This window comes from Mustela putorius, unplaced genomic scaffold, assembly GCF_011764305.1.
Source record: "Mustela putorius furo isolate JIRA1106 unplaced genomic scaffold, ASM1176430v1.1 tig00003862_pilon_pilon_pilon, whole genome shotgun sequence".
NCBI lineage: Eukaryota > Metazoa > Chordata > Mammalia > Carnivora > Mustelidae > Mustela > Mustela putorius.
In genome coordinates, this window is record NW_025422014.1 from 2,000,675 (window position 1) to 2,021,375 (window position 20,701).

Here is a 20,701-nt window from a genome sequence, read left to right on the forward strand (position 1 = left end):
ATTATAGGAGCCAAGAATATATGAGAGGAAATGGATAATCTCTCCTTAATAGTAAACTGGATAGCCATGTGCAAAAGAATGAAACTGAACCACTATCTTACACCATATACAAAAGTCAATCAAAAATGAGTTAATGACTTCAACATAAGAACTGAAATCATTAAATCTAGGAGAAAACATAGGGGGTAAGCCTCTTAACATAGTTGTTGAAATGATATTTTGGATTTGACACCAACAACAAAGGCACCAAAAGCAAAAATAAATAAATGGGACTACATCAAACTAAAATTCTTCAGCACAGTAAATATAAACAAAAAAAGTTAAAAGGTGGGGCACCTGGGTGGCTCAGTTGGTTGGGCCTCTAACTCTTTGTTTCAGATCAGGTCATTATCTTGCAGTTGTGGGACTGAGCCCCATGTCAGGTTGTGACACTGTGGAGTCTGTTTCAGATTATCTCATCTCTCCCTCTCATTCTGTCTCTCAAACAAATAAATACAGTATTTTGTGGGCGCTTGTGTGGCTCAGCTGGTTAAGCGACTGCCTTCAGCTCAGGTCATGATCCTGGAGTCTCAGGATCAAGTCCCGCATTGGGCTCCCAGCTCCGTGGGGAGTCGGCTTCTCCCTCTGACATTCCCCCATCTCATGCTCTCTCTAACAAATAAAATCTTTAATAAATTAACAAGTAAATAAATACAATCTTTTTTAAAAAGTTAAAAGGAAACCTATGGAATGGGAGAATATATTTGGAAATCATATATCTGATAAAAGGTTAAAATATGTAAGAAACTCCTATAATTCAACAACAAAATAGTAATCATTCAATTTAAAAAATGAGCAGAACAACTGAATAGATGTATTTCCAAAGAAAACATACAAATGCCCAATAGGTACGTAAAAAGATGATCAACATGACTAAACATCAGAGAAATACAAACGAAAACTACATGAGCTATTACCCCACATATGTCAGAATAGCTATCATCACACTATTTTGTATTTTAATCCCAATATATCTAAAATACAGTGGTATATTAGTTTCAGCTGTACAATACAGTGATTCAACCATTCCATACATCATCCAGTGCTCACCACAAATGCACTGTTTAATCCCAACCACCTATTTACCTCATCCCCTCACCCCCTTCCCATTTGGTAACCAAAAGTTTGTTTTCTATATTTAGAGTTTGTTTCTTGGTTTCTTTCTTTTTCCTTTCCTAATTTCTCTTGTTTCTTAAATTCTACATATGAGAGAAATCATATGGTATTTGTCTTTCTCTAACTCACTTATTTCATTAGCATTTTACTCTCTAGCTCCATCTGTGTCATTGTAAATAGCAAGATTTCATTCTTTTTTATGTATGAATAATATTCTATCATACATATATACCACACCTTTACCTATTCATTTATTGATGTATACTTGGGCTGCTTCCATAATTTGGCTATTGTAAATAATGCTGCAATAGTGCAATTAGTGTGATTACTAGACTGTAGGGAAGTCATATTTTTAACACTTTCCACAGTGGCACCAGTTTGCATTCCCACCAACAGAGCAAGAGGGGTCCTTTATCTCCACATCCTAGCCAATGTTTGTTGTTTATTGTGTTTTTTATTTGAGCCATTCTGACAGGTTTGAGGCGATATCTCATTATACTTTTGATTTGCATTTCCCTGATGACTAGTGATGTTGAGTATCTTTTTGTGTGTCCATAATCCATGTGTATGTCTTTCTTGGAGTAATCAACATAAAATTCACACATTATATAGAAATTAACTCAAAATGGACCATAAAAAATGAAAATTAAAAATGGACCATAGAAAACAAAATTAAAATGTAAAACCATAGGGACGCCTGGGTGGCTCAGTTGGTTAAGCAGCTGCCTTCGGCTCAGGTCATGATCCCAGCGTCCTGGGATCAAGTCCCACATCGGGCTCCTTGCTTGGCAGGGAGTCTGCTTCTCCCTCTGCCTCTGCCTGCCATTCTGTCTGCCTGTGTTCATGCTCTCTCTCTCTCTCTGACAAATAAATAAAAAAATCTTTAAAAATAAAATATAATATAATATAAAACCATAAAACTTTTAGAAAAAAATCACAGAAGATCTTCAGGATCTAATATAGGCAATGAGTTCTTAAACTTCATACCAAAAAACATATTCCATAAAATGAAAAATTGAAAAATTTGACCTTCTAAAACCTTTGTTAGAAGACTGTTATTTGAGAGAGAGTGAGAGAGCACAATCAGGGGGAGTAGCAGAGGGAGAGGGAGAAATAGCCTCCCCAATGAGCAGGGAACCTGATGTGGGGCTTGATCCCAAGACCCTGTGATCATGACCTGAGCTGAAGGCAGCTGCTTAACTGACTGAGCCACCCAGGTGTCTCTGACCTCCTCAAACTCAAAAAGTTTTACTCTGCATAAAACCCTTGAGGAGGACAAAAAAGACAAGCATAGACTGGAAGAAAGTCTTTACGAAATACACATCTGACAATGGACTATTACCTAGAATATATAAAGAACTCTCGAAAGTCAACAGTTAAAAATCCAAACAACCCAGGGGTTCCCTGCTCAGCAGGGAGTCTGCTTCTCCCACTGACCCTCTCCCTGCTTGTGTTCCCTCTCTCATTGTCTCTCTGCCAAATAAATAAATAAAATCTTTTTTAAAAATCCAAATAACACAATTATAAAACAGGGAAAAGACATGAACAGACCATTCACAGAAGACGATATACAGGTGGCAAATAAACACATGAAAAGATATATAACATTATTAATCATTAGGGAAATGCACAATGAGATAACATGACACATAATCAAAATGGCTAATAAGTAGTAGTAACACTAAACACTGGCAAGGATGTAAAGAAACGGGACTAATCATACATTTCTGGTGTGAATTTCATCCACTATTTAAAATAGTATGGGAGTTTCTTACAAGACTAAACATGTACTTACTAATATGCTCAGCACTTTTGGATACCTATTCCAGAGAAAGAAAACTTATGTCCACAATAAAAACCTGTACATGGATATACATAACTCCTTATTTGCAAAAGCCAAAAACAAGAAATGACTCAGATGTCCTTCAACATGTAAATAGTTTTTAAAACTGTAGTACATTCATACCAGGGTATACTATTTGAGAATAAAAAGAATCAAACTATTAATTCACACAACTTCAATGGATCTCTGAGGAATTATGCTGACTGAAAAAAGCCTATCTAAGAAGTTTATATCCTGCATTATTCTATTTATATAACATTCTTGAAATAGCAAAAATATAGGTTAAAGAATAAACTACTAGTTGTCAAGAATTAGAAAAAGAGGGAAGGAAGTTGCTGTGGGTATAAAAGTATAATACAAGGAAAGGGATACTTGCAATGGAATATCTTAACAGTTAGTCATCACATTAAGATACACATGTGTTAAAACTTCATATAACACTATATAAATTAGTGCATGTAAAACTGGTAAAATCTGCATAATGTCAATAGATTTTATTAAAGTCAATTTCCTGACTATATATTGTACTATAGTTATACAAAATGTTCTTTTTGGGATAAAGAGTGTAAATTGTACATTTAAGTCCACAGTGTAAAATTTAAAAATTTTACAAAATCAGTGAAACTTAGTGAATTGATGTGAACTTCAGGCTACCACTAACAGAGACAGTAACTAGAAAATAAAGGAAAGAAAGAAACTTTGGTGGACTAAGTGATTAATTCAGTTCAGGTATATTTTTCCTGAAATGCCCATATTAGCATTCTTCACTTACTTTCACATATTCAGACTTGTTACCTTCCTAAATATGCAACCTAAAGATTTTGGCATCATGTGAGTATTTTCAAATCATTTGTTTCATATTGCAATATATAAATGTATCAAATCAGAGATGCCTGGATGGCTTAGTCGGTTAAGCCTCCTATTCCTGATTTCAACTCAGGTCATGACCTCAGAGTCATGAGATCAAGCCCCATGTTGGGCTTCGTGCTGAGCATGGAGCATGCTTAAAAAGCTCTCTCCCTCTCCCTAGGGCCCTCCCCACCACTTGTGTGCTCTCTCTTAAAAAAAGTATCAAATCAACATGTTATACATTTTAAACTTATACAATGTTATAAAACAATTCTATCTGAATTTTTTTAAAACCCTTCTTAGAATTTGAGGTTAAAATTTTTGTCTTGTTTTTATTTTTTAAAGATTTTATTTATTTATTTGACAGAAAGAGAGATCACAAGTAGGCAGAGAGGCAGGCAGAGAGAGAGGGAAGCAGGCTCCCTGCTGAACAGAGCCCAATGTAGGGCTCAATCCCAGGACCCTGAGATCATGATCTGAGCTGAGGACAGAGACTTAACCCACTGAGCCACCCAGGTGTCCCTTGTCTTTTTTTAAAAAAACAACAAAATTGTTTATGCACAAAACAAAATAATGAAGCTCTAACACAACATACTTTCTCAGGCTGGAAATGTAGTTGGAGTTGGACCATTTGGAGAAACTGGCATAGTAACCACACCAGCAACTGTGCCAGCAGTAGTACCAACACTACATGAAGTTGAAAACAAAGTTCCTGCCAAACTGGCATCATCTTGCATTGCTATTCAATGGGAGGAACCAGATTGTCATGGCTCTCCAATCACTGGATATAACATTGAATATGGAGACAGAAAAATTTTGTCTGTTGAAAGAGTAACAGAGTGTATTCTGAAAAATCTACAGCCTGATACTACATACAAGTAAGTTGCTTATATCTTACTTTGGGTAGATGAAGTTTTTTCAGAATTTTGAACAAATCTACACTTCTTTGTTTTATATAATCTACACATTTTTGAAAGAGAATTTTAGAAAAAAAATGTTTTAGAAAAAAATTGGCATTACTAAATCTACATTTTTTTGTTTTATATAATCTACACATTTTTTGAAAGAGAATTTTACTATTTTAGAAATATTTGGCATTACTAAGAGCCAGTTCCTCCTCATCAAAGATCGTCAATACTGATTATGCAAATTCAAGATTTTGGCCTCAAAAACTTGTCTATACTAATCATTATAATATGATGGTCAATATTCTTTCACGGGATGACTAAGGGCATAGTTTAAATGTAGAAATTTATTTTCATTTTTTAAATCCAAATAGTTTAATTTGTTTTTGTTTTGTTTTTGTTTTACCACTAGAATCAGAATTCAAGCTATCAATCATTATGGACTAAGCCCTTTTAGCCAATCAATAAGAACCAAAACCAAGCCACTACCACTTGATCCTCCTCATCTTGATTGTGTGGTCTATAGACACCAGAGCCTCAAATTGAAATGGGGTAACTCTTCAAGCAAAGGATTACATTCCAACCTTATAAGCTACAATTTGTTAATAGGAGATCGATCTGGAAGGTAAGCTATTTGTACAGCTTTACATGATTCTAATAAAAATGTTTTAAAAATTTCCTATCTTAAACATAATCCAAAGTGGTTTCAGTGAACTGATAGATGTGAAAGCAGTACATTATCATGTTAGATATACTTTCTTAAATTCCTACTGGTAATTTAGCTATTTTTTCTCTCCCAGAACACTTCTTCCTTTATATAATACACATTAATACCAAGGAATAGAGTTTCCAAAGGAATATGAAAGTCAGCACCTTGCCATTATAATATTTACAAACTGATTTTTTTTCCTTTTGTCTTGCACCCACCAGGCTTCAAGTTGGTTTATTTAGGCTTTACTGATGACCCAGTTTCAAGTCAGCTATGTAGAATTACTTGTACTTAAATGACCTTTGATTAATAATATAGCTTCTCCCATCTTGATTCCCACTCCCAGATTTTCTATCATTTACCATGGACCTTGTCAGACTCACAAAGTGCACAGACTGAGTGAGTATACAGAATACAAATTTAAAATCCAAGCATGTAATGAAGCTGGTGAGGGACCACTGTCTGGTATCTATACTTTCACTACAACCAGAACTCCACCACCCACACTTAAAGGTAAGTATTATAAGCCTGACAATGAAGGTTGCATTAATATGAGCTCTAATAGCTCATATATAAAAATCTCCAGTACAGTCTATTTTAAATGTTAAATAGCAAAAGACTCCAGTATTTAATTATGCATTCAAAGATCAATTTAGAATTTAATAAGAGGGATGCCTGGGTGGCTCAGTGGGTTAAAGCCTCTGCCTTCAGCTCCGGTCATGATCCCAGGGTCCTGGGATAGAGCGCTGCATTGGGCTCTCTGCTCAGTGTAGAGCCTGCTTCTCTCTCTCTCTCTCTCTCTCTCTGCCTGCCTCTCTGCCTACTTGTGTTCTCTGTCTGTCAAATAAATAAATAAAATCTTTTTTAAAAAATAGAGTTTAATAAGACTGAAAATTTTAATGTTTTACTTTTTAAAAAGTTTTTATTTAAACTCAAAAGTTAATGTACAGTATACTATTAGTTTCAGGTGTACAATATAGTGAAATACCCAGTACCCATCACAAGTACACTCCTTAATCCCCATGACCTATTTAGTTCATCACCCCACCCACCTCCCCTCTGGTAACCATCAGTTTGTTCTCTGTGGTTAAGAGTCTGTTTCTTCATTTAAGTCTCACTCTTCTTTTTCTTTGCTCATTTGTTTTGTTTCTTAAATTCCACATATGAGTAAAATATGGTATTTGCCTTTCTCTGACTGACTTATTTCACTTGGCATAACACTCTCTAGCTCCAACCACATCCTTGCAAATGGCAAGATTTTGTTCTTCTTGTAGCTGAATAATATTCCACTGTAAATAATACCGCTTCTTTATCCATTCATCAATTGATGGACATTTAGGATGTTTCCATAATTAGGCTATTGTAGATAATGTTGCAATTCACATCAGGGTGTATGCATCCCTTTGAATTAGTATTTTTGTATTCCACAAGTAAATGTCTACTGAAAATGCTGGATCATAATGCAGCTTTTTTTTTTCACTTTATTTAAATTTTGTTAGTTAACATACAGTACAATATTAGTTTCTGGAGTAGAGTTCAGTGAATCGTTACTTACAATGTGACACAGTACATTAATGTGATACTGTACATTAACTTTTGAGTTTAAATAAAACTTTTTTTTTCATCACAAGTGACGTCTTTAATATCCATCACCCATCTAGCCCATCCTCCACCCACATTCTTCCATCCACCCTAAGTTTGTTCTCTAAAATTAAGGGTCACTTATAGTTTGTTTCTGTCTCTTTTTTCTTTCCCCCTTCCCATATGTTCATGTTTTCTGCCTTCAATTCTACATGAGTGAGATCACATGGTATTTGTCTTTCTCTGATTGACTTATTTCACTAAGCATAATATACTTTAGCTCCATCTACATCATAGCAAATGACAAGATTTCACTTTTTTTTAAAAAGATTTCATTTATTTATTTGACAGACAGAGACCAGAAGTGGGCAGAGAGGCAGGCAGGGAGAGAGAGAGGGAGAAGCAGTCTCCTGCGAGCAGAGAGCCCGACGCGGGGCTCGATCCCAGGACCCCGAGATCATGACCTGAGCTGAAGGCAGAGGCTTTAACCCACTGAGCCACCCAGGCACCCCCAAGATTTCATTTTTTGATGGCAGAATATTCTATTGTATAATATACTACTTCTTACTTATCCATTTATCAGTCAATGGACATTTGGGCTCTCTCCACAGTTTGACTACTGTTGATAATACTGCTATAAACAGTGGGTTGCACATACCCCTTCATATCTGTATTTTCATGTCCTTTGAGTAAATGCCTACTAGTAAAATTGCTAGATTGTAGGGTAGTTCTGCTTTTTAACTTTTTGAGGAACCTCCAAACTGTTCCCTGGAGTAGTTGCACCAGTTTCCATGCCCACCAACATGTAAGAGGGTTCCCCTTTCTTCATATCCTCACCAACACTTTTTGTTTCTTGTGTTGATTTTAGACAATCTGACCAGTTGTTTCTTGTGCCATTGGTCTTAGCCATTCTGTGGTGTGGTATTTCATTGTAGTTTTGACTTGAATTTCCCTGATAATCAGTGATGCTGAGCAACTTTTCATATGCCTGTTGGCCATTTGTATGTCTTCTTTGGAAAAATGTCTACTCATTTCTGTCCATTTTTAATTATTCATTTTATATGCTGAGTTTCATGAGACATTTATATATTTTGGATATTAACCTTTTATCGAATATGTCTTTTGCAGATACTGTCTCCCATTCAGTAAGTTGCCTTTTGGTTTTGTTGTTTCTTTTACTGTGCAGGAGCTTTTTATCTTGAAGTCTGAATAGCTTATTTTAAATTTTATTTCACTTGCCTCAGGAGATATATCTAGAAAAAAGTTGCCACAGCTGATGTAAAAGAATTTACTGCTTGTTTCTTCCTCTATGATTTTTATAATTCTTCTCTCACATTTAGATCTTTAAACCATTTTTAATTCATTTTTTTTATATGGTATAAGAAAGTGGCCCAGTTTCACTCTTTTGCATGTTGCTATCCAGTTGTCCCAACACCATTTGTTGAAGAGAAGTTTTCCCATTGGATATTCTTTCCTTTTCTGTCAAAGAAAAACTGACAAAATTCCATTTAGTCATTGACCAATTTTCATTTCTGGGTATTCTGTTCTGTTCCATTTATCTATGTGCTTATATGTGTGCTAGTACCATACTGTTTTGATCACTACGGCTTTGTAGTGTAATTTCAAATCTGGGATTGTGGTAACTCCAGCATTTCTTTTCTTTTTCAAAATTGCTTTGGCAATTCAGGGTCTTTTATGGTTCCATATAAATTTGAGGATTGTTGGGGCGCCTGGGTGGCTCAGTGGGTTAAGCCGCTGCCTTCGGCTCAGGTCATGATCTCAGGGTCCTGGGATTGAGTCCCGCATCGGGCTCTCTGCTCAGCAGGGAGCCTGCTTCCTCCTCTCTCTCTGCCTGCCTCTCTGCCTACTTGTGATCTCTCTCTGTCAAATAAATAAATAAAAATCTTTAAAAATTTGAGGATTGTTTGTTCTAGCTCTGTGAAAAATACTCATGGTATTTTGATGAGGGATTGCATTAAATGTATAGATTGCTTTGGGTAATATAGACATTTTAACAATATTTGTTATTCCAATCCATGAGCACGGAATGTCTTTCCATTTCTTTGTGTCATCTTCAGTTTGTTTCATTAATGTTTTATAGTTCTCACAGTACAGGTCTTTCATCTCTTTGGTTAGGTTTATTCCTAGGTATCTGACGGTTTTTAGTGCAATTACAAATGGAATGGATTCCTTAATTTCTTTCTCCTGCTTCATTATTGGTGTATAGAAATGCAACAGATTTCTGTACATTGATTTTGTATCCTGTAACTGAATCAGTTCTAGCTATTTTTTTGGCGGATTCTTCTCAATTTTACATATAAAGTATCATATCATCTGAAAAGAGTAAGAGTTTGACTTTTTCCTTGTTGATTTTGATGAATTTTATTTCTTTTCGTTTTCTGACTGCTGAGGCTGGGACTTTCAGTACTATGTTAAGTAACAGTGGTGAGAGTGGACATTCCTGTCTTGTTCTTGAAAATAGAGGAAAAGCTCTCAGTTTTTCCCCAGTGAAGAGAAGATTAGCCCTGGATTTTTCATATATAGTCTTTATTATGTTGAGATATGTTCCCTCTAAATCTACTTTATTCAGGGATTTTATCACAAAGAGATGTATTTTGTCAAATGCTTTTTATACATCCATTGAAATAATTATATGGCTCTTATCCTTTCTTTGAGTTATGTGGTGTATCACAGTGATTGATTTGGGAATACTGAACCACACTTGCAGCTCAGGAATAAATCCTACTTGATTGTGCTAAATGATTATTTTAATGTGTACTTGGACTCAGTTTCCTAGTTGTTTTTTTTTTTTTTTTTGAGCACTTTTTGCATCTGTGTTCATCAGGGATGTTGGCCATTAGTTCTCTTTTTTAGTGGAGTCTTTCTCTGGCTTTGGTATCAGGGTACTGCTGGTTTCAAAGAATGAGTTTGGAAGTTTTCATTGCTTTTTTTAGAATAGTTTAAGAAGGAGGTGGATTAACTCTTCCCTAAATGTTTGATAGAATTCACCTGTAAAGCCATCTTGTCTGGATCTTTGTTTTGGGGGAGTTTTTTTTATTACAAATTCAATTTTATGGCTGATTATCAGTCTGGTCAAGTACTCTATTTCTTCCTGTTTTGGTCTTGGTAGTTTATGTGTCTAGGCATTTACCCATTTCATCCAGGTTGTCCAATGTACTGGAATATAGTTTTTCATAATCTTGTCTTAAAGTTGTATTTCTGTAGTGTTGTTTTTTAGGTTCTATATCATTTATTTTTGCTCTAATCTTTATTATTTTCTTCCTTCTGCTGGCTTTTAGACTTTCTGGTTCCTTCAAATGTAAGATTAGGTTGTCTATTTGCTTCTTGAAATAGGCCTTATTGCTATATACTTCCCTCTCATCACCAGTTTCGCTGCATCCCAAAGGTTTAAGACCACTTGTTTTTTCATTTTCATTTGTTTCCATGTATTATTTCTTCTCTGAATTCCTGTTTGGCCCTTTGTTTAACCTCTATGTATCTGATCTTTCCAGATGTTTTCCTTGTGGTTGACTTAAAGTTTCTTAGCAATGTGGTCAGAAAAAAAAAAATGCATAGTATGATCTCAATCTTTTTGCACTTATGGAGGCCTGATTTGTGACCTAGTATCTAATCTATTCTGGCTAATGTCCCATATGCACTTGAAAAGAAAGTGTGTTCTGCTGCTTTAGGGTGGAATGTTCTAAATTTATCTGTTAATACCGTCTGGTCCTGTGTGTCATTCAAAGCCATTGTTTCCTTATGCATTTTCTGCTTAGATGATCTGCCCATTGATGTATGTGGGGTGTTAAAGTCCCCTAGTATGACTCTATTATCAATTAGTTCCTTTATGTTTGTTATTGGTTTGTATATTGGGGTGATCCCATGTTGGGGGCATAAATATTTTCTAATATTAGATCTTCTGTTGGCTTGTACCCTTTATTATGATATACTGCCCTTCTTTATCACTTCTTACAGTCTTTAACGTCTAGTTTATCCAATATAATTATTGTAACTCTGGCTTTCCTTTGACATACATCTGTACAATAAATGTTTCTCCATCCCCTCGCTTTTAATCTGCAGGTGTGTTTATACCTAAAATGAGTCTCTTGGGATGCATGGGTGACTCAGTTGGTTAAGCCTCTGCCCTCTGCTCGGGGTCCTGGAACTGAGCCCTATGTTGTGTTCTCTCCTCAGTGGGGAGACTGTTTCTCCCTTTCCCTCAGCCCCTCCCCCCGTTCATACTCATTCTCTCTAATAGACAAGTAAACTCTTTTTAAAAACTTAGAAAGGACGCCTGGGTGGCTCAGTGGGTTAAGCCTCTGCCTTCAGCTCAAGTCGATCTCAGGGTCCTGGGATAGAGCCCCACATCAGGCTCTTGGCTCAGCAGGGAGCCTGCTTCCCCCTCTCTCTCTGCCTGCCTCTCTGCCTACTTGTGATCTCTGTCAGATAAATAAAAACTTTAAAAAAAATGTTAAAAAAAACTTAAAATAAAATGATTCTCTTACAGGCAGCATATCAATGGGCCTTGTGTTTTTTATCCATTCTCACACCTGATGTCTTTTTGATTGGAGCATTTATTCCATTCACACTCAAAGCAATTATTAATAGATATGTATGTATTGCCATTTTATTATCTGTTTTGTTGCTGTTTCTGGAGATTTCCTCTGATCCTTTCCTATCTTTGTAACTTTTGGTCTTTCCACTCACTGAGTGAAAAATATTTAATATTTCTTGTAGGGCTGATTAGTGGTCATAAACTCCTTTAGTTTTGTTTGTCTGGGAAACTCTTTATCTCTCCTATTCTGAATGACAGCCTTGATGGATAGAGTATTCTTGCCTACAGATTCTTCCCATTCAGTACTTTGAATATACCATTCCACTCTATTCTCACTTGCCAAGTTTCTGTTGAGAAAACCCCAGCTAGCCGTATGGGCCTTCCCTTATAAGTTAAGGACTTCTTTGTCTTCTGCTTTTAATTTTTTTATGTTTCCCTTAGATCTCTTTCTATGGCCTTATCTTGTTCTTTCACTTGATAAATTCCTCTGTAATGGCATTTTGCCCAAGTCTCCTCCTTCTATTCTGTATTAGAAAAGTCACTTATGCTTCCTGCTCCTGAAAGTAACCACTTTATGAGGAAGAGGTCATGTGGTGTCCAGAATTCAGGAAGCGTATTTGGCATGTGCTGTGTGTACTCTGCTGTTCTCTGTTTTGTCTCCTCTATCCTTTGGGCCAGTCATCTGCAGAGGTTTTCCTTGCCTTGCCTTGCCTGGGCAGTGTTTGGGCTCTGACTTTAATGTGGAGAGTGCTAAGTGTGCTCTGATCTTCTTGTGAAATGAGACTTGATACTAACTTCCACTAGAACTGAGGCCTTGCAGAAATCTCTCATTGGGAGACATGTTCTGGGCAGAGGTTTGTGCTGATCTGATAGGGGGAGGGAGCTGCTGCACTGGTACTGAAACAAGCTTGACTGAGATGGGCAGAACTGCCAGAGCACAGGGGTGTGGGACTTGGTGTAAGCAAATTAGCCAGCCAGTATAGGTGGCTGTGTGTTTATGCTGAGTGGACAGGGAGGGACATGGTGCCTGCCAGCTGCTTTGTTCACCAAGAGGTATCTTCATAAACACTGTCCCTCTTAGAAGCACTCCGAGAAGAGTGAATAGTCTCCCCTCCATGTGCCCCACACATTCTTCAGATCCCTGTCTCCTCACTGCATGCCTCTGGGTTGTTTGCCAGCATTCTCTCCAAGAGCAGAGCTCTACCCCAGCCAAGCCCACCGACCTTTAAAACTCCAGGCTTTAAGACTCACTGGTTGCAAGAACTCATGAAATTCAGCCCCTCTTGTTTTCCAACTCAACGGTTATGGGGAAACATTCTCCTTGTGCATTCCCCTGTGTGCCCCTCTCTCTCTAACCCTTCTCCATAACAAGGCAACCTCCTCTCCACAGCAGCCAAGATTCTTTTCTCCCCTAAATCATGTCTCCACATTTCCTACCTTCTTCAGTGTTGTTCTTCTCTCCTTTAGTTGTGTAGTTTGTTCTGTCAGTCTTTGGGTGGATTTCTGGGCTATTTAGGGTTATTTGATAGTTATCCAATAGTGTTAGTGGGATGTGACAAGCCTAGGGTCCTACTACTCTGCCCCCAAATATCACAATATTTTTAAAATGTCTTTGAAATCAACTAATCCAGCCAATCACTCTAGCACCACAGCCTTTTTTTTTTTAAGAGAAAGAATTCCCTGAATGATAAGTAACCTAACTAAAGAACAATGTTAAACAGTAACAGAGCCAAAATTGGAATGGTAGGTTCCTAGTCCCCATCATAGTCCTCCTTTTACTTTGTCATGATATTCATTCCTTGCTACATCTTACTTGGATTAAAACACACAAAAAATCAGCTGATACATATAATTATACTGATTAAAGCTAAAAAATATACTTAGTATATAGCACATATTCGCACATATTTAGTACAAATTTGTAACTTCATATTTGGTAATTTCTGAAACTCTGAATTTAATCTTGCTATTCGAACAGTGAAATAAACTGCTTTCTATAATACACAACAAGGTAACTTCACAGTCATGAAAGCTCAAGCTTTGAACATTTATTCCTTCTTGTGAAATTCAGTTATTCCAATCTTTCTACACAAGTCCAATCACCATTATGAAGTAGTTTGTCCTCATTGAAAAGCTAACTGTAACATACTGGAATTAAGCATGACTTAGAAAAAAAAATAAAATAAACATTACTTACACCACAATAATGACTTGCTCTCTTATTACATATTTAAGACCCATTTTCCTGAAATGTAGAGAGACTAATAACATAAATAAAGATCCTGCCCTCCTTCCTTTCCTCCTATAGCTGCTGTGATCCTAAAATAAAATTATTAACACATGTGGGGCACCTGAGTGGTGCAGTCAGTTGAGCATCAGACTCTTGCTTTCAGCTCAGGTCATGTGATTGAGCCCCACATCAGGCTCCATGCCCACCCCAGAGTCTGCTTAGGATTCTCTCCCCTCTCCCTCTGCCCCTCCTCCCTGCTCTTTCTCTCTAATAAACTAATAAAATCTTTCAAAAAACTGTTAATGTATGTGAAATGCTTCTAAATGTATCATGCACCATAGAAATACAATGCAAAAGATACCAAAAGGGATTAAACAATAGTAATAAAACTTGTAATAAGGTCTTACTAACAAACAAACATAAATTATTGACAGTTTTAAGTTCTTAAAGTTTTTATTGTAATTATTCAGATGCCTGATGGTATTGCAAAAGGCTTTATAATGCAAACTATAACTATATATTTCTTAGATTAAGACTGCATGGACTGCCTTTTAATCATCATGGAAAACTGTATCAAAATTCAACATATTCAAGATCATCTAGAAAAAAAAACCCTCTAAACTGAAATTCTCTTTTTCTAGCACCTAAATTACAGCACGTGAATAGCAATATTTGTGAGATCAAATGGGAGTCTTTGGAGCCAATAAAAGGAGATCCCATTGTTTATAATCTACAACTCATCAGTCAAAAAGGAACTGACCTGGTAAATTCTTGTAAATTTAGTTCTTAAAATTTTTAAATTTTATAATCTACTGGGCATTGAGCTTTTCCTGAGTACTAAGATATCTTTTCAGAATGTTTAAAGCAATGAAATCTTATCCAAAAGTACTACCTCCTCCCTAAAGCTTTATGTACATACTATTTTGGGATATATTTGCTTATTCATTCAATTAACATATTACTATTGAATGATTTAATATTTCTAGGTTTCACTTATGTCCACAACTCATTCCAAACCAAATGCAATTAAAGTTTAACAATCAATTTTAAGTCTTTTGTTATTTCTTACATTGGACAAAATTACCTGAACAGTACTGGGTTCTCATGATATTAAATACTGTAAGCATAAACTTTTAGTTTTTCTTTGAATATATTTATGAGGTGAATGAGTTAACTCTTAAGTTATTGTCAAAAACAATACCATATTTTTTATTTGGCATGACAATATAATTTTCATTTTGTCTCATTTTTCTTTAGATATATAAAGGACCAAACACTTCATTCTCCTTTTCCAACTTTGTGACAAATGCACATTATCGCTTCAAGGTCTGTGCTGGACGCCAATATCAGAATTCTGCTGGGACACAAGAGCTCTGGGGACCATATAGCCCCAGCGTTCTTTTCTCAACACATAAGCAACATCCAAGGCCTGGAAAAGGTGGTGGAGGAAAGGCAGGAAGCAGCACTGGTGAAGAGAAAGATGATAAGCCCAGGACAGAAATGAGTGATGATACATTTGTCCTAATCCTTGTGATAGGATTTGCACTAGTTGCTATTCTGTGTGCTGTTATAATTCAACATTTTCTAATCAACTAGTATAGTTTTATGCATTTTACCTTTTTAGGAATTTCTAAAACAAATTACATCAAATTTAGAAATTGCTAGATACATCTTAATTCTTACTTTAAATCTCATTTGGTAGATATCCTTGTGAAAGTTTATCTCACAGCAAAAGAACTGCCTTAACACTCAAGAAATTTATTGTGACAATAGAGGAGATTTTATAAGGAAATAGCTCTATTTCAAATTTGAAAATGTTAGCAACAAAAATACTTCCACTACAATGTAAAACTATCTAAAACCTCTCATGAAAGCTATTTTCTGCCTTAATTTTTCTAAGTAATATTTTGCAAATTTTTGAGAATTGTGGGAGGATAACATCATTTTGGAATTTTATTCAGAAGAAAGTGGGAAAAGTCAATTCTATATGTCAACTTACATTCATATGAAATAAAAACATATCTACCAACTGTACTGTAATTTTTTCAAAGTAGTATATTCAGCTGTTTAGCTTGTACCCTGATAATTCCTTTGATAGTGGGTAAATAGTAACTTATTGGCACTTTGTGAGTAGAAGCTGGAAAGTGGGGAGCCATTTTATACTATTCTAAACTCTAAAATGCACCCAGTGGTGGTTATTCCATAATCAAAATTATTAAAAATACATATAATGACTCATATTCGTACACAGTATATTAAAATGATTTCTTCTGGTGAAAGACAGAGTAGCACACAGGGGAGCTGGTGGGGAAAATGAATCCCCATAGCAATTGGCTTGGATAGTGAGGCCAAATTTTGTGGTTTGTTGCAACCAGCAGGGCTTGAAGCCTAAGTGTTAAAGGTCAGTGGTCTTGGCTGGGATAGAGTCCAGAGGCAGTGTACTGCTCTGGAAAAAAAGGCAGGCAAACAACCTGTAGATACAGTGAGAAAACAGTGACCTGAAGAGTGCCTAGGGCACATAGTGTGGAGGTTATTCACTTATCTCAGAACCCATCCAAGAGAGTGTTCACAGAGAGACTTCTCTAGAAAAAAAAAAGGGACTGTCAGGCATAATTTTCCTGTATCTTTCCCCTTAGCATAAGCACAGGGTCACCTGTGGGAACCAGCGCAGTACTGATACTTACTACCTAACTTGCTTATACAGAGCCCTGCTCCCCCTCTACAGTCCCATAGAATCCCCCCTCATGGTCATGCTTGCCTTGGTCCCAGCACAGTAGGCCCCATCCCCGAGAAGACCAGCCAAATCTCTCCTCATGCTGCATCTCCCAACATAGGAGTTTTGCAGAGCCAGGTAACCTCTCATTTCACAAACAGACCAGAGCACACCTAGTTAAAATGTGCCACATTCGGGCCAGAGCCCAAACACTTCCCATAACAGGCAAAGAGGGACTCTGCAGATGACTGGCCTGAAGGATAAAGCAACCAATACAAAACAGCACAGCAAACACAGCACCCATGGGAGACACTAACAAAACTGCCAGGCCCAGGGGGACAGGGGACACTACACAGCAGGGCAATACAGGACCTCTTCATAAGGCTATTACCCTCCAAGAACAGGAGATACAGCTGACTTTCCTAACACAGAGAAAAGGGTACCAAAACCTAAACAAAATGAGAAGAGAAATTTATCCCAAATGAAAGAACAGGACAAGGCCATTGCCAGTGATCTAAATGAAGCAGATATAAGTAACATGTCTGATAGAGAATTTAAATTAGCAATCTTAAGGATACTCACTGGACTTGAGAAAAGAAAGGAAAACATGAGTAAGACCCTTACCAGAGAGATAAGAAATAACATGGCAGTGGTGTCTAGGTGGCGCAGTGGGTTGGGCATCTGCCTTCAGCTCAGGTCACGATGCCAGGGTCCTGGGATTGACTGCTGTGATGGGCTCCCTGCTCAGCAGGGAATCTGCTTCTCCCTCTCCCTCTGCCCCTCCCGCCCCACTCATACTCTCTAGTGCTTTCTGTCTCTCTCTCACTCTCACTTTCTTTTAAAAAAGAAATAACATGGCAGAGATAAAGGGTTCAATAAACAAGATGAGAAACACACACTAGACGAACTGTAAGAGACTCTTAATCATAGGAAACACTGAGGGTTACTACTGGAGAGGAGGGAATAGGAAGATGGGGTAACTGGATGATGAACATTGAAGAGGGCATGTGATGCAATGAACACTAGATGTTACATAAAACTGATCAATAACTGCACTCTACCTCTGAAACTAATAATACATTCTATAAAATTAACTGAATTTAAATTATAAAAATAAAGAAGATGAGAAACACACTTGATGGAATGAATAGCAGGGTGCAAGAAACAGAGGAAGAAATTAGTAACCTAGGAGATAGAATAATGGAAAGTAATCAGCTGAACAAGAGAGAAAAAGCAATTACACAACATGAAAATAGACTGGGAACTCAGTGCTCCACGAAATATAACAACACTCATATTTCAGGAGTCCCTGAAGAAAGAGAAAGGGGTACAGAAAATTTATTTGAAGAAACAATAACTCAAAACTTCCCTCATCTGGGGAAAGTAACATACCCAGATCCAGGAGGCACAAAGACCTCCCATCATAATCAACAAAAGGAGATACACACCAAGACAAATTGTAAAGAATTAGCAAAATATACTGATAAAGAAAAAAAATTTTAAAGGGGAAGATAAAAGAAGACAGTGAGTTACAAAAGAAAATCCATAAGGTTAGCAAGGGATTTCTTAGCAGAAAATTTCCAATTCATAAAGAAGCGGCATGATATAGTCGAAGTGTTGATTGGGAAAAATCTGCAGTGAAGAATACTCTATACAGCAAGGCTATCATTCAGAACAGAGAGACAAAGAGTTTCTCAGACAAACAAAAACTTAAGACAGTCATGACTACTAATACAGCCCTGCAGGAAATATTAAAGGTGATTCTTTGAGTGTAAAGGAGAGAACAAAACTAACAGTATAAAGGTAGGAAACACAAAGGTAGTGAAAATGAATATTTCTTTAAAAAATCAGTCAAGGAACTCACAAAATAAAGGATAAAAAATATAACAACATATACCTAAAATGTGAGGAGGAGTAAAGAATGGGTTCAAACTTAAATGACCATCAACTTAACACAGAGTGCTATATACAGAAGATTATTTACAAACCTCATGGTAACCATGAAGCAAAAACCACAAATAAATACACAAAGAAATCCAGAGAAAGAAATCCAAATATATCACCAAAGAAAATCAGCAAACCATAAAAGACAAAAAGAGGGATCAGAGAAAATCTCCAGAAACAAAGATAAAACAAGTAATAAAATGGCAATAGATACATACTTTGAATGTGAATGGACTAAACATTCCAATCAAAAGACAGAGGGTGTCAGAATGAATTTAAAAACAAGGCCATCTATATGCTGCCTACAAAAGACTCATTTTAGATGTAAAGACACCTTTAGATTTAGAAACATTTATCATGCAAATGGATATCAAAAAAAGCTGGAGTAGCAAAGGTTGTCTGACAAAGATTTTTTTGTACTTGTGTTATTTTTATCCTACTTAGGTGTCAGGGTAATACTAGCCTCATAGAATGCTTTTGAGTGTGTTCCCTCTATTCTATTATTTGTAAAATTTTGATAAAGATTGTAATTATTTTTTGAAATGTCTGCTAGAATTCTCCAATGAAACCATGTAGTCTTGGGCTTTTTTGTGCTGGGAGATTTTTGAGTCCTAAGTCAGCTTTCATTCTTGTTATTGGTCAAAGATGATTTCCCATATCTTAGATTCAAAATTTATGACTGAATCTCAGTAACTTGTGCCTTTTTAGGAATTATCTGGGTTTTTTTTCTAAGTGATCTGATTTGTTAGTATATAAATGTTTATAGTAATCTCATCTCACTATGTATTTCTGTTATATCTGTTGTACTGTTTTCCCTTCCATTTCTCTTTTTGGTTTTTGAGTCATCTTTTTTCCTCCGTTAATGTAGTTAAAGCACTGTCAAATTTATTTTTTGGAAAAATTGGTCCTTACTTTCAATGTTATGTTATTGTTTACTCTGGTTTCTATTTTATTTATTTCTTTGTTATTTCCATCCCCTACTAATTTTTCAGCTACCTTTCTTCTTTTCCTAGTTCCCTATGGCATAATGTTGTTTTTATCTTAATACTAGCATTTAAATACTAGCATTTCTTAATACTAGCATTAAATTTATATAGTATAAATTTCACTCAAACATCTACTTTTGCTACATCCCATGGGATTTAGAATATTATGCTTGCTTTTTCTTTTGTTCTGAGACATATTTTTATTTGCCATGTGATTTATTTAGCCCACTGCTTGTGTAGGAGTCTGTTTTTAATATTTAATATGTTTAAATATTTAATATTTTTATTTAATTTTTAAATTAAATTTTTATTTAATTTTAATTTTAAAAATTTAAAATTTAAAATTTAATTTAAATTTATTTTAATTTTTAATTAAATTTAAATTAAATTTATTTAAATATTTAATATTTTTTAAAAGGGAAAGCTATCATGAAAATTAAAATGATAATGACTGGTCAAAAAAAAGACAGTTTGAGACAGTTTCTGTTACTTGAAGGTGAGGACAATCTAACCAATATAATTTCTACACATAGAGGAGGCAATCAGATATTTTAATTTGAATCAAAATGTATCTTTATGAGCTTATCTACAAAAATCTTCATCATGCTTCCAAAAGTTAAAAAATATATTATTATCTAGATATGAGTTAACAGTTTCTGGCAAAGCCTGACTTTCATTTGATGTTATAGTCATCTACTTTGAAGTGACAAAGGGGTCTAATTTTATTATAAACAAGTTGAATTGTGCCCTAGAGAACAAAATCGGGAATTCTGAGTAAAAGAATATGATTTTAACAGTTAAGTGATGAGTTGAGAAGCAACTGCAGAAATAAGAAGTTTGTGCAATCTCATTGGATGCTTGCTTTGTTAGTAATATTCTTCAATGCCAAGATTCAACCTAAATGTTAAATAATCACATATGATATTAAATTGCTGTGGTGAAGCTCCTTTCTCCTAATGTATTCATAATTTCTTTGAGGGATCATTAGATACTATCTCATTCATCTTTACTCCATCCTTATGATTATTCTTATTGTACAGATTGATAACCTGATCTTTGTGTGGTCAATGGTAGTACCTGGTCTAAAACTATTCTTTGGCAAGGAAGAAAAATAAGCAAGCAAGGTTGTCTATTGCAGAGTGAAAGCAATGATTCTAGCTGCCTAGAGTGGAACTAGAATCAACACCGTAAAAGTACCAGGAGTCAGTTTCAATTCGCAATAGGAAAGTTT

At 35.8% G+C, this 20,701-nt stretch overlaps 1 protein-coding gene across 1 annotated transcript in view; it reads left to right on the top strand.

Moving 5' to 3' along the window:
- LOC101676297 (fibronectin type III domain containing protein 3C1-like) overlaps positions 1–15,850 on the top strand; it is a 55,646-nt gene extending 39,796 nt beyond the window's left edge. The window contains exons 23-27 of the mRNA XM_013048168.2: positions 4,451–4,725; positions 5,165–5,377; positions 5,808–5,974; positions 14,469–14,590; positions 15,085–15,850. Of these exons, the coding sequence (XP_012903622.1) occupies positions 4,451–4,725; positions 5,165–5,377; positions 5,808–5,974; positions 14,469–14,590; positions 15,085–15,423 (1,116 nt within the window). The 3' untranslated portion in view covers positions 15,424–15,850. The remainder of the gene's footprint in view (positions 1–4,450; positions 4,726–5,164; positions 5,378–5,807; positions 5,975–14,468; positions 14,591–15,084) is intronic.
- The last annotated feature ends 4,851 nt before the right edge of the window (positions 15,851–20,701 follow it).